Below are 14,439 nucleotides of genomic sequence, written 5' to 3'. Positions count from 1 at the left end.
CAATTATGTTTTTTTGTAACATGATAATACATTACAAACTATAAATACTACGAGTGTTATTCTTTTTGGGGCTGTTTTTAAACGAACGCCTATCTTTATGATTCTGACTTTTCCGTTTGATTCTGGTTTCCTTATATCATTCTACTTCTCAACAAAAACGACTCTACAATATTAGAGAAAAAACACTCAAACAATCAGGCAATCCCTGATAAGCAAGCACCTGGTTATGGTGTAAAGAACACATTCAAGGAGGTGCAACCATCTGCTACATAGGAAGACAAGGACAAAAAAAACATACTATGGGAGAGAGGAGTTAAAAGTTAATGACATGAGGTAGAAGCATGTAAATGCATTGTGAGTGAAAAGAGGAGAGTGGAGAAGGAATGCTCAGTGCATCATAGAAAAGTCTCCCAACATTCTAGCAACTCTGCAATGGGAGAGTTCAGGGTTACCTGATCCAGCTCTAAGTCTATAGGTTTAATTGTCTGTGTAGTAAAGACCTGGTACCACCAAAGTGAATGCTGTTGCATTTTATTGAACAGGGTTTTGACGCAATTTCTCGCAGTTTCTGCTTTCCAACATTCACATTGCAGTCACTGCAATGCAGTGAATGCATCGTCACGCCAGGGCATGTTTCAAAATGGTGCTCTATGTGAGTGGAAAGACCGGGCAGGTGAGAAACACATCTCCAAAACGTTGTTGCAATGCAGCAACATCTGCTCTCTGAGCCTGTGTGAGATGGTTGTCACAATGGAGTGAGGATGGAATAGTTAAATTTGGCACTTCTGGCCCCAACTTATTTCTTTCCTTAAATAGGTTCACCAGAGATGGATTCAGCCTGTCTTTATGCTTTCAGGAGGCTCAGATGATATGATTTGGCTTGCTTGATTTGGTCACAAATCTGATGCAGGGCTAAGAGCAATTTATCTCCCAGTGAAAATTGTCTGTGTTGTAAATGTTGTAAAGTCACTGCTGACATTCCTGGGCCTGGAACAAATTGTCCCGTGACAACCTGCGCAACACTGGCGCACATCCCCTCAGATGTCCAGCTACTAAAATTGGGCAATGATTTACTCCAGATTTTTATCATAACTCTGGAGTAAATGGAAATAGCCTGGAAAATAAATTCCCGCCTGCTTTTAGGCACCAACAACTAGGCGTGCTCTTCCTGTGTATGAGTCTCATGACTCACGCAATATAAACTGTCACTCATTACAAAATACAGAAATTTCAGTGCTACATCAACTTTTATCACTTGGTGAAAGGCTGAGCTCAGACGGTCATCACTGCTCTTGTGGGAAACCTTTCGTGGAGCAAATCACCGGAGCCAGTGAGCTCTCACGTGAAGGCCCCACCATTTCTTCTTCCCCAGAGTTGGTGTCTGATGACTTCGTGTCACCACTGAGCACAGCACAGGCATACATACTTCTGTATGTTTCTCCTGGGCTGGGTGAGGGTGTCAGAAGGCTGGGGGTGCACATCATCTGCGCAGCTTCCATGAGTGGACATTCTTGGCAAATGTTTCCCGGCCACCCACACGTCCAGCACTCCTGCCCTAACTGTCATGCTGCCCCGGGTGGGCAGGGCACAGCATCCATAGCCACAGCAAAACATCTGTGTGCAACCAAAGTCCACAGTTGAATTAAGTAGATCCAACATGTTCTTTTTTTCAGCTGAGGGAAGCATGTATTTTTTTCTATAGTATTGTATAGGCGGAAGAGTCATTGCGTACGTTTGTTTGTATTTAATTTTTTTTTATCTATTAAAATGCATGGATTAAATATATTTCAAGATAGTTTAGTGTTGTTGTATGTTGTTGTAGTAGGAGTATTTATTAAGGTTCCTTAAATGTATTTTTTTCATTTTTGCTGTTTTAGTTTCTCTGGAGAAGGTTCTCCATACTTGGACCTAAACACCCAGACTGGGAATGTGACTTTGACCTCTAAATTTGCTGATTTAACAGAAGATACCACACTGGTGCTGACAGCTGTGGCCACAGACCACGGCCAGCCCCCTTTGAGCACCACAGGTCAGTCTAATGGCTCTTGGCATCATCAGTTATTTGAGCTTTATTTTTTTGATTTAACTGCAAACCATAACATCATAGTATGCATGCATTTTAACCTTCCCAAGTTTAGAAATAAATGCATTCCTGCTTTGTATTGGGAACAGATTGATAGGAAAGGAAAGAAGTAAAACTGCAATGTTACAGCCCTGCATGGGGAAAATGTGATAAACAATCTAGAGTTGGGTTTTTTGCAGTTTTCATGAGTTGTGTTTTTGCGGAAAATTCATCTTCAAAAACAGACTGTGAAAAAAAGGAAGTTGACATGAAGAGATGGTCCTGATGTTCCTAAACGAGGAAAAGCAGAAACTGACACTCTGGTTTCATCCAATTGTCACGAGAATGCAGCAGCAGGGAGAATTTCATAGTTGAAGCTGTTCATGGCTGCTTTCGTACATATTTCAGGATGTCAGCGGGGCAGTTTGAACTCTTGTTACCAGAACTGGGACCATATATGAGGAGGCAGAGAAATCATTTCAGAGAGCTGAGTGAGCCGGAGCTGTGTCTAGCTGTGCATCTGAGTTAAAGTCAAAGTCAAAATCAAAGTAAACTTTATTGTCATCTCTGCTATATACAGCACAGTATATAGCAGAGACGAGATGATGAGGCTCCAGTTCCATTCAGTGCAAAAAGACAACAATAAATATAAGAAGTGTAAGAAATAAATATACACTTTAAGATTAAGGTAAGGGGAGTAAATATACATTTTTAGGTAAAAAGGATCAATAACAGTCTAACTTTACAATTTACAATTGACATTTAAAGTGACCTTGAAGTGGTTTAAAGTGTAGTTTACAGTATGAGTGAAATAAAGTGACCAACATGAGCAGGATTCCTGAGTGTAGGATTGTCCATAGAGCAACATCTGTATTTACAAAGGCAGTGGTATCAAAGGCTGTTGAGGTTGTTGGGCTTGACAGAAAAGTGTAACTCTGTGTTATCTGCATAGTAATGGTAGGAGATTCCATTAAAACCATTAAGTAGGTGACCCAGTAGTCTGTCAAGGGTGGATTGGACCACCCTTGACTGCTGCCTAACACACATAGCACCTGACCCCTATGGTGCCTCGTGCTATTGGTGGAATGACAGAAGGGCAGGCCCATGACTCCTCTAAGGCTGCACCCAGCCAGGCTCCATGAGCAAAGGGGGCAAACAGGCGCTCTTCCTTGAGCTCCCTTCTCAGCTAATTGTGCCTCCACCCTGGGGGTGGGGACACAATAAGCTTATCCCTGGCAGGGTAAACTGGTTCCTTGGTTAATATCTTCTCATAGGTGTCATCTGCAGTATGTAGAAATGTGTAAAAATGTTTATGAATAACTCAAACACTGGACACATTTGAAAAACGTATGTTTAGACATAATGCTATATTTTATTAGTCTTCAGTTCCAGTCACTGTTTGATCAGGATTAGGAATAAATTAATAAATAATGATTTATTGGAAGTTAACATGATTTGACTTTAAAGGCATCTTTTCACAATGTTAACCAATTCAGTTCAGTTCAGTTTTATTTCTATAGCATGGAAAATTATTCGACTCAGCTAAGAATTACACAAAAAAATCGACAGAAATTTCAGCATGTACTAAGAAATCCTAAATTTTGTATGGACCGTTAAGTTTCTAAAAAAAATTCAAATTAATTGTTCATGTGAAGATGCTGTTCGATGCATTTAAAAAATTAGCTTCACCTGTGTGGGAGTTTAACCCATGAGCATTCTGTGCTATAATTTCCCTGCAGCTCGTGTTGTGGTGAATCTGAAGATTTCCAGTCTGACTGAGACTGTGGCCTTCCTGAGCTCCTCCTATAACTTCAGCCTGCCTGAGAACCAGGAAGCAGGGGTTTTGGTAGGCAAGGTCACTGCCTCCTCAGGAAGCAACCTTTACAATGTCACGTATTCGCTGAATACACACAAAGACCTGTTCTCCATAAACCTCAGTGGAGATATCTTCACCAAAGCACAGCTCGACAAAGAACAGCAGGAATGGTACTTCTTGGAAGTGGAGGTTGTGGACACACGGAATCCACCTACATCAGCAATGACGACGGTATTGACTTTAACAAAAATGAGCTATTTCACTGATTGCAGAGGAACAGAGGAAGGGAACAGAATTAGATAGAAAGTATGTCAAGATGGCAAAGCAAATGTGATCTGGTGTGTTTACAACAGACTAGCATAAAGTTTTCATGAAGTGTTATTATATACAAGGCCCATGTATAGAGCTCCTTGGCAATCCAAGCATGACCAAATACGTGTCCATGTATTTTAAATTTTTAATTAATTAATTGTAAAGTAATTCTTTGAGTTTACTTGTAGTGTTATTAACATTAGGATTAGTCTCAAAGTCAGGAAATTAATTATTACAGTAGCAGAGTGAACACAGCAGGGATAAATACATACAGCATAACCTAACTACAATAATACTATACCAAAACAATACTGTAGTACTGTATTGCACAGTTTTGTTTTTTGTTTGGTTCTGTATATCTATACTATATACTAGTGATGCAACGATACACAAAATTCACGGTTCGGTCCGATACTTTGGTGTCACGGTTCGATATTTTTTCGATACAGAAAAAATGTTCATGCCTTTTTAATTTGTCATTCATTAAAATTATAAATATATATTTTAACTCAAAAGTACAGTTTTTAAATTTAATGTTGCTGAAACAACAAAGTCATAAAAAAAATAAATCTATCTGATCGAGAAATCACTCATCTTTGGAAAAGAGAGTTTATTACAGAGAAATGTCTCTTTCCAAAATAAAAGCTATACTATACGCTTCTTCTGGGCTATATTCTCAGCAGCATATTAAACATATCAGGTCCCCATAAGGAGAATCATGTGCTAACAGCTGTCTAAATGACTCGGGTAAAGTTTGTAGCATGCCTGCTTGTTGTTTTTGTCTGCTTCCACTTGTCTTTGCACTAGGATGATGTCGGAGTAAATGTGCAGTCATATTCGTTGTGTTCCCACAAGTGCTGTCAGCGTTAATCTCGTTGAAATGACGTCAACGCCACAACACGGCAAATCTCCGTTAACGAGCTACCGCGGAACGCCCCGTGGGTGGGGCTGGACGGCCAACACGTTAACGAGCTAACTGCGCTAACGCACTAGTTCCTAACAATGTAATTGAGCATTGCAGGGCACATCCAACATACAGTTTTACTTTTGTCCATGACGCGCTTACCTTCAGGGTCATACTTCACATGAAAACCAAAATAGTTCCAATCGCCAGATCTGAATGAGGGTGGGGGAGGTTCAATTTGCCATGTTGCAAGGAGAGCTTAACTTCTGTCTCGCTAGCTTGCCCTGCGCTCAGTGAATCTGCGTTCGACTACTCCGCCTAGGTTGCACTGTCGAGCGCAGATCCACTGAGCGCTCAACACAGACAGCATGGTCACAAGGAAAGTTGATAAAATAAATTAAAAATTTTGTATTGTTCATACATATGCGTACCGAACCGAAAGCACTGTATCGAACGGTTCAATATCGATACGAGTATCGTTGCACCCCTAGTATATACACAGATATGACACAAAATACAGCTGATGAGAGAGAGAGAAGTCTAGTAGTAGCAAAAACTAAATGCTTCATAGTGCAGTGGACAGTGTTGCACATTAAGATATGTACAGACCATGTGTGTATCCTCATGTTCATTTCTGTTAGACATAGTAGACTCTGGAAAAAAAAAAGGCATCCAAAATCTCTCCTGGGTACGGCAACCTGTCACTGAAGGAGCTTCTTAGTGCTGCATGAGGTGGGAGGTGTTCTCTAACAAGGATGGTAGCTTAGCTACTGTTCTCCTGTTGCTCACTGTTTCCATTGAATCAAGAGGTTATCCCAGCATAGAGCTGGCCTTCTTGATCAAACTGTTTAGTTTCTTTCTGTCCCCAGCAGAGCTACTGCTGCCCCAGCAGACTACACCATAAGAGATGGCTGATGCCACCACAGAGTCATAGGAGCTATACCTGCACTCCAAAACACCTAAGTCTCAGTAGGAGATACCGACTGTTTCTGTAGATGGCAATTGTGTTAGTCGTTAATAACCAGGTACTCCATGATCTCAATATCCATTCCATGGATGGTTACTTCTGAAAGTGGAGGATGTTTGCGCCTGCAAAAGTCCTTGTTATACCCATGGGGGGACATGGCCAACAACCGAGTCATCAGAGACTCAAAAGCAGTTAGCCGAGTTGTAGAAGTATCCGGTGCATATAGTGAAAAGAAACGGATCCAGGACTTCTGCTTGTGGGTCATCTGTACTGCCGAGGAGCCCATCACCAACACAATTCTCGATCTATATGTACTGAGGCCTGTTGGTAAGGTAGTCCAGAATTCATGTGGTGAGGTGATGGTCCACATCTTTGTACTCCTGCCATGATTGTGGGTATGATAGTGTTAAAAGCAATAGGAAAAGATATACTCAGCTATGCTGATATACTCAGCTATGTACTGGAGGTCAGGGGCAGCACACAGGCAATGTAGTGGATAAGTGTGAAAAGAGTTAAGGTGGGGATGGGCAGTCACTAGAATGCCAAGATGATGATGGTTGTGGCAGTAGTTGCTGCACTGGGAGCAGACCCGGCAGATGATGAATCTGCCTTATCTGAGTTTACTCACTGTAATCCAAACAAGCAACAGAAAATTATGTTTCTTAAAGCCCGAGATGGATCTAAGACCCCTCCAGACTTGAGGGATTGTTCAGCTGCAACTGGTTCTCCATCCTCTGTTTGAAGGTGTTTTCCCCTCCCCCTCTCCTCAGCGATCTCTTTACAACCTTCATTTCTTCCTTGATTCCTCACTTGAGCGTGGACTTGATTCTCCTTTTCTGCTTAAGGGCAGCCTTGATATTATGAGTGATCCACGGTTTATTGTTAGAGAAACACAGTAGAGTCCCAGTGGGTATGGCATTATCTACACAGATATTAAAGTAGTCCATAATGCAATTGTAAGGTCAAATACCTACAGTCATTCAAATCATGCTTTACTTATCGCCTTGTTTTTAAGCTCTAGGCAAGGTTACCTAAGCATTAAGATAGCCAGAGACTCTCATTGCTGTCTAATCATTTTACAAACTAGAGGAATGTGACATTGAAATGCTTTAAGCATTGCACAGAAATTCTCTTCAATGTTTCTTTCTGTCTCAGGTTAGAGTTCAGGTGGAGGATGTGAACGAGTCACCACAGTTTCCCCCAGAGGTTTATAGTGCCTCCGTATTCAGCATTGCCCCCTATAAAACTCCTGTCATCCAAGTGAAGGTAAACACACCCAACTTTTTCCGTTTCCATCTGTCTGGAAATAATATAATGGTTCTGCGAATGTTTGCCTCCTTTGATTTTATGTTTACATAAAAGGCATCTGCTATCATGCAATGTACTTTGAACTGAAATCCACTAGGTAATCTGTTCATGGTTAATGTGTCTGTGAGCAGCAATGAAACACACCACATCACCAGGAATCAGAGAAAAGCATTCACAGCAACACTTCCTACAACTTCCAGTATGTCAAGTCTCCTGGCTGAGTAATCACCAGTGAAAACACTAAATCAGTCAGTGTGACGTGTGCACTGCCAGTAAACACAGCAACAAGAAACATCTAGAGAAGTTAAAAAGATACGTCAAAGATGAAGATTTATGCTTAAAAATGTAAAACTAAAAGCTGTTTCTCCTAAGTGGAACGAGTATTAAGCTTTTATTGTGTATTAAATAAAAATACAGCAATATTATTGGCTAACTGTACTTAGAATATAAAAAGAACAATTTGCAAAAGAATGACAATTATTACAAATTTAAATAAATTACATTGTTAAAACTGAAGCATAAATGATTAAGCAGCATTATACTGTTGTCACTGATGTGGAGCTAGTTTGGATAACTTAGTTTTAGACTTTTGGTTTAATCCAGTAGCTCACAAATTAGTATCAACTACAATCGACTACATTAGTTCATAAAGGTTTTAAGTGCTTTTTTTGCTCTCTACCTCCAGGCTTCAGATCCTGATGTTGGAGATGTGGGGCAGCTGGTCTACAGTTTGACAGCAGAAAGTCCTTATTTTGACATTAACCCATCCTCAGGTCTGGTCTATGTGATCTCAGCAACAGAACTGGCTGGACAGACAGCTAAAATGGAGGTGAAGGCCACTGATCCCCACGATCTTCATGCTACCGCTATAGTGGAGGTGAGTGTTTAAGACCAGATGAAGACAGGTAAATCTGATGAGATGATAACTGCAAGTTTTTTATATTCAAATATCTTTATTGACATCATCATTGAAGGACACATTCGAAACCTGTACCTAAATAAAAGCGATACCTTTAAAAGCTTAGTTCACAGATGGAAATCTTTACCCATATCACTCATGGGAAGGGTCGCCGCTATAAAAATTATGGTCTTGCCAAAAATAAACTATTTATTTTCAATGATCCCAAATAAGCCATCACAAGATTGGTTCAGATCTCTAAACTCGTATATTTCTAAATTCCTTTGGAAAGATAAACCCCCACGTATCAGCTTAAAAACACTACAAAGGACCAAGGATAAAGGAGGATTAGATCTGCCTAACTTTAATCACTATTTTTTAGCCAACAGGCTTCAGTTCATCTCTAGATGGTTTAAACACACCCTCTTAGATGAACCTTGGATAGATGTAGAACAGGCACTATGTAATAACCTAGAAATTTCAGACCTACCATTTATCAGCTCAAACATCAAACGACATGAATGCTTTAAAAGCATCAATATTAGCTCTTCTCTGACAGCATGGTGGGAGTTTCTAAAAATGACAGAGTCTTCATTAATCCCATGCAAACGTACACCTATCTGGAACAATCCGGATGTATTACAAAACAATAATATGATAAACTTTTCAGATTGGAGTTGCAAAGGAATTAAATACTTGGAACATATGTTGGAAGGAACAGACTTTATTTCGTTTGACAGACTAGTTACACAATATGGGATCAACAAGAAATGATTTTTGGAATATCAACAAATTAAATCCATAGTAAAAAAGAAATTTAATCCCAGTGAAGCTGAATTACAAACACCACCAAGTGTGGTACAATTTTTTAGTCTAAAACCCCCCAAATTATTGTCTAAAATATACAGAACACTTTCTAAAATAGATGAATCAATATCCCTTCCTATTGCAAAATGGGAAGCAGATTTATCAATCAACTTAGACCCAAACTTTTGGTCTCAGATATCCTTAAAAACCTTTCAATGGATCAGAAATCCCAGTTTGCAATTAATACAATACAAAATATTACACAGAGTGCACTATACTGGTCATAGGATGTTCAAGATGGGCTATACGCCTTCCAACAACTGCTCACACTGCACAGCAAATACACCGGACAATTACATCCACGCTCTTTGGTTCTGTCCACCAGTTCAGAAATTTTGGCGTGAGATATGTGAAGACTTATCAAAGTGTCTGAAATGTAACATTCCAGCCTCCCCTTTAGTATGCTTGCTGGGCAACTTGGATGAGGTCACTGCAGAAATAAACACAGCCCACGTTGTTTTTACGGCCCTATGCATTGCCAAGAAAATGGTCCTCATTAACTGGAAAAATAAAAATAATCTTAATTCTAACCAATATAAAAACCATCTAATAGATCACATTAGTCTTGATACAACCTCTGCCATCACATTTGATCAATCCCTTTGGGCTCCTTTGATCGGCTTCATCACCTAGTGGGGGTGGGGGTTCATGGTTTGGTCCTGCCTTCGCTATTGTGGTTGATATGGGGGTAGGGACGGCCTTAGGGCGTCTGGGGAGTCCCTAGGGACGTTTCCCTAGAGGGCCTAACCTGGGGGATGTGGCCATGACCTGGTTAGGAGCTCTGGGGGCTCTTAGATGGTGTTTTCCTTGTGGCTGCGTACAGCGGAGATGGGGGAGGGTCTGTGCTGGCGGACGTTGGTTACCTGGTAGCCTGGCTGCCCCTGGGAGGGTCCGGGAGGCTTGGGGGTCTGGGGGTGCTCCGCCCCCTGGTCTGGGGTGCTGGCCGGGCCTTGGGGGCTTGGGTCCTGGCTGTTGTGTCGCCGGAGCAGTGGGCGGGTGGGTGCAGGGGGGCTCAGCCCCAGTGCAGGGGACCTCTGGTGCATCGGCCCAACTAGGGGGCTCTCTAACTGGTGGGGAGGTTGTTATATCTTTGCAGGTGGTCTCCTCACCACAGGAGCTCACTCTGCAGGTGGGGGGAGAGATATAGGAGAGGTGGAGAATGAACTCAACCTGGGTGTCTATTGTCTTGTGTAGTTTGGGAGATGATTGGATGATGGGGTGGGTGCAGTTTTCTCTGGGGCGGAGTCGGGTGGGCTGCCCCGGACTCTGTGGGGCTGGGCGGTGCTGCTGTTGCGGGCCCCGGTTTGGATGGGCCTGGGCCCCCTTGCCCTGGTGGGTTCCAGAGTGTGGGGGTGCCTACTGGGGTCAGCGGGGGAGCTGGCCCCAGGGAGGGGCCGCTTGCCCCTCTCTTTCTTCCCTCCCCATCCTCAGCTGCCTCCCTATTCCCGCTCTACCACACCCACCCACACACGCAGGGTGCAGGGGAGGCACTCCCCCTCTGTCCCCTTCTGGCCGCCTGTGCCTCAATTTTATTCTGCAACCTAGACATCCACATTACTCACACTCTCACATAACACATACATATAGGGCCTTGGGGGTGGGCACGTTTTACAGCATCCAGAGGATGGTCGGTGTACTCCAACCCACCTCTGGCGCTGGTGCCCTACCCTCAATTTTAAATGCATTTAGACACTAAGGGTTTTCGGGAGGAGCCGTGCTGCTCTCTGAGAGGAAGCTAGTACCATGCTCTCCTGAGTTTTAAATGCACTTTAGAACAGCACACAGCAACACTACATATGAGCGGGCGTAGGGAGGTTTGAGGTCTTCACTCACCCCGGTTCTGTTAGCCGTCAGGGCTGGGGGGCTGGGAGGAGGTGCTGGCCGTCAGACTGGGGTCTGGGATGCGGGGCCTCCCTGCTACTGCAGATAAGGAGGTGGTCCGCTTGCCTCCACCCCAGAGAGAAGGGTTACATCTCCTGGGTCTAGGTGCGGCTTGCCCCTCTGGGGGCGGGGGTACCTGGACCTGGGATATAGAGTATGTTTGGGGAGTGCGACTGTCTGTGCAGTGTCTATTTGTGTCTGTCTACACGTTGGGTGAGTGCCGAGTATTTGGTTGTGCATATGGGGGTGGGAATGCATGTTTGTGTCCGCGTGTGCCTGTTCGTCTGTGTCTATATGTCAGGTTGGGTCTTAGACTCAACCTCTCTGGGTACATCTCAGGCCCTCTAAAGTACGGAGGCCTATCTCCCCTCACCACACTCCCTGCCGGTGGCTGATGCCCTCAGGTCATGTATGTACCGGCTCACTCCTGGTGGCCGATTGGCGGGGCCGGGCGCCTGCGGCCCGGCTGGGCTCCTTCCGGGGGGTGGGATGCCCTCAGGCCTCTGGCCTCTGGGCCTGAAGCTCGGTCCTCTCTGGCACAGCTGGCTGCCGGCAGAGCCCGCGGGCACGCCACTGCAATCCCCTCTGGCCTCTGCTCCGTAGCTGCGGGGTGACCTCTTGTTTGGGGCTCTACTCAGCTCTTCCCAGGAGGGTGGCACGGTTCCCCCCCCCCCCTTTCGTGGTCCTCCTCGGGTCCTTGTACTCTGGGGCCTCTGGATATCTGGGGCCTGGATCTCCTCCATACCTGCTTCATACCCTGGTGGACGGGGCTATGGCTCCCCACACTCCCTAGCAGATCGTTACATGGAGAAACCTTTGGAATACAAGCATGCTGATCCACACAGATATGCACACAGGTGTACACACGGGTGTTCACAGACGCGGACTACACCTTTCTTGGCTGCTGCCTCAAAGCACATTGTGCGCTGTCTATCTTGCGTGCTGCACAATATCGTTTATTATTTAGTATCTACTGTTATCTACTGCTAGCTAGTTTATTGTGATGGTGCTGTTTTTATTATGTTGCTCTTTGTTGTTTGCTTTCTCTCCTGTTTTGTTTTCTCCATACAGGTGATCCAGGTGTTTTGTTTGTTTGTTTGTTTTCTTTCTTCCCCCCCTTCTCACCGTCTCTTCTCCCCTTTGGTTTTCTTTCTCTCCCTCTCTTTCTTTCATTCTTTCTCCCTGTCCTATCCCCCAGTCATGTCTGTCCCGTTTGTAGCAACCGAAAATAAAATAAATTCATAATTATAATAAAGGTCAATCAAATGGACCAATATGGCAAGGCCATGATGATCCACTTGGTAAAATAAATCCGCTTGGCATCTTTCTTGGCCTTAAGACAACAATTCTGATGGCTAAAGATCCAAACGGGACACAAAAAAAGAGAAAAAAAAAAAAAAAAAAAAGCTTAGTTCACAGGGTGAGCAGGCCACAAAAGTCTGAAAAGTCACAGCGCAAAGTGCAGCAGCCTGGGTTTGCTGCACCCCCCCCCCCACACACTTTCCTGTCCACTCTGCTCCAACGAATAAAGGCAAAAGTCTTTATTAATAATAATTACAAAAAAAGAACTGATAGCTGATTTTCATATGCATAAATACAAAGTATTTCCTTTTAATTCATCTTCTTGTTTATTTTGTTCAATAAAACAGGTTAATAAGAAGTTAAATTCCAAGTTAAATTAATCTCTCTTCTGCCCCCAGGTGATGGTTCAGGCAAGTGCAAGCAGCTCCAACATTGTGACCATCTCACTTAATCAGCCTGCTAACATTGTGGAGAAGAATGTTGAAGATTTATCGACGTAAGACAGGTTTAGCTGGTGTTAAAGCTTGCTTTCTATAATCCACTTCTGTTAGTTCTAATATATTTTTGTGTCTCCCAGGTCTTTGGGCAAAGTTCTGGGCTGGACTGTGAACATCGTTCAGGTGTTCAGCGCTAACGATGGATCCACTGGCACCCGAAACCTGAGAGTTTCTGTGAGGACTTTGGTCCGCTTCTTTGCTGTAGATGGAGGCCAGGTTGTTTCCTCTGAAGCAGTCATAAAGTAAGAGACTGACTTCTAATGTGTTCTACATCAGGCCCATCTGTTAGACACTCAGTATTGTTTTGCTTTGGTTTTTAGCAAACTTGCCTGAAATTCCTTAGTCTGAGTAATGTTGATTTTGAGTAATTTTCCAGAGGCACCTACCATTTTGACCAGTTTGAAATCTAAACCTGGTCTCATAAAAATTAACTTCTATATTTAGATATAATCGGGGAAAGATCACCTTGGTGAACTGTGTAAAAAGGTCATGTGACAGATTTCTTTTGACCTCTTGCTGTCTGATCCACCAGGAAACTGCAGAGCCAATCAGATGCTGTGAATGCAGAGCTGTCTCAGTTGTTTGGGGAGGAGCTTCATTTTGATGTTGAGATGGTGGACCCTCAAGGGTCCACCTCCAATCAGGCGCTGGTCATTGCTCTGGGCGTCCTGTTTGGGCTGAGCATCCTGGGATTGATTATTGCTGTTGCGTTTCTCATCAGGTGAGATTGCAGTGTTTCAACTGTTGCTACACATTTTCTTCAAATTGGTTAAATTGTTTTCTCAGCTCAAAAGCAGACAATAATTGTCCAAGTGGACAAAAAAGAAAATACTGCTGCTTCAAATTTGTAATTTAACTCATTATTTCTATACTGTTGTTTTAAAAAATGGTAAAGTTTATCAAAACAATTTGTATATCATTCAATTCAAATCAGTTTTATTCATATATTGCCAAGTCACAACAACAATCGCCCTAATGTGCTTTATATTGTAAGGTAATAACCCTACAACGTTAGAAAGAAACCCCAACATTCACACGACCCCCTATGAGCAAGCACTTGTCAACAGTGGGAAAGAAAAACTCCCTTTTAACATGCAAGCAATACCAGGCCAGACCTCAACTGGTTTCGAGTGGAGAAAAGACACACAGTGATTTTTAAAAAAAGTATGAATATATAGAATTAAACTTGAATATATAGAATAAATTAACCTTATGTTGAGGTTTTTTTAATTCTCTGTCTGGCATCAGCTGAACTATTTCAGTACTTTGTAGAGTTTGATAACTGTTTTGCGACAGCTGTTTAAACTGCAAATAGTACAAATAATTTTGAGTCTATATTGCGTCACCTTAAAGATCATATTGAAGATCCCCCCCTACCCAGGGGGAAATTGCACCCAAAGGCATAGCTTTGGGTGCAATTTCTGCTGCAACTTCACAGTGGGCATAAAATGGCCTTAATTGGGCCCTACATTTTACTCAGTCGTTGCTAACTGGTTTATTGATTGATTTATGTGTTTATCCTGACAGGTTCCATAGGAAGGGGAAACATCAGAAGAGTTCAGACAAAGAACATCTTACCGAGAACAAACAGTCTGAGAGTTCCATGTAAGATGTCTAAGAAATTA

General features: G+C 42.9%; 1 protein-coding gene across 1 annotated transcript in view; it reads left to right on the top strand.

Annotated features, from left to right (window-relative positions):
• Positions 1-14,439, top strand: part of LOC146386180 (protein dachsous) — a 28,368-nt gene that overhangs the window by 13,572 nt on the left and 357 nt on the right. The window contains exons 21-28 of the mRNA XM_084932252.1: positions 1,878-2,029; positions 3,802-4,109; positions 7,217-7,327; positions 8,055-8,246; positions 12,716-12,813; positions 12,895-13,056; positions 13,347-13,535; positions 14,342-14,419. Of these exons, the coding sequence (XP_084788378.1) occupies positions 1,878-2,029; positions 3,802-4,109; positions 7,217-7,327; positions 8,055-8,246; positions 12,716-12,813; positions 12,895-13,056; positions 13,347-13,535; positions 14,342-14,419 (1,290 nt within the window). The remainder of the gene's footprint in view (positions 1-1,877; positions 2,030-3,801; positions 4,110-7,216; positions 7,328-8,054; positions 8,247-12,715; positions 12,814-12,894; positions 13,057-13,346; positions 13,536-14,341; positions 14,420-14,439) is intronic.

Source organism: Perissodus microlepis, chromosome 6 (assembly GCF_051167445.1).
Source record: "Perissodus microlepis isolate ML-2025 ecotype Zambia chromosome 6, ASM5116744v1, whole genome shotgun sequence".
In the NCBI taxonomy this organism is placed as follows: Eukaryota; Metazoa; Chordata; class Actinopteri; order Cichliformes; family Cichlidae; genus Perissodus; species Perissodus microlepis.
Note: the sequence above shows the minus strand (reverse complement) of the source record. Positions and strands in the feature narration are given on the sequence as shown.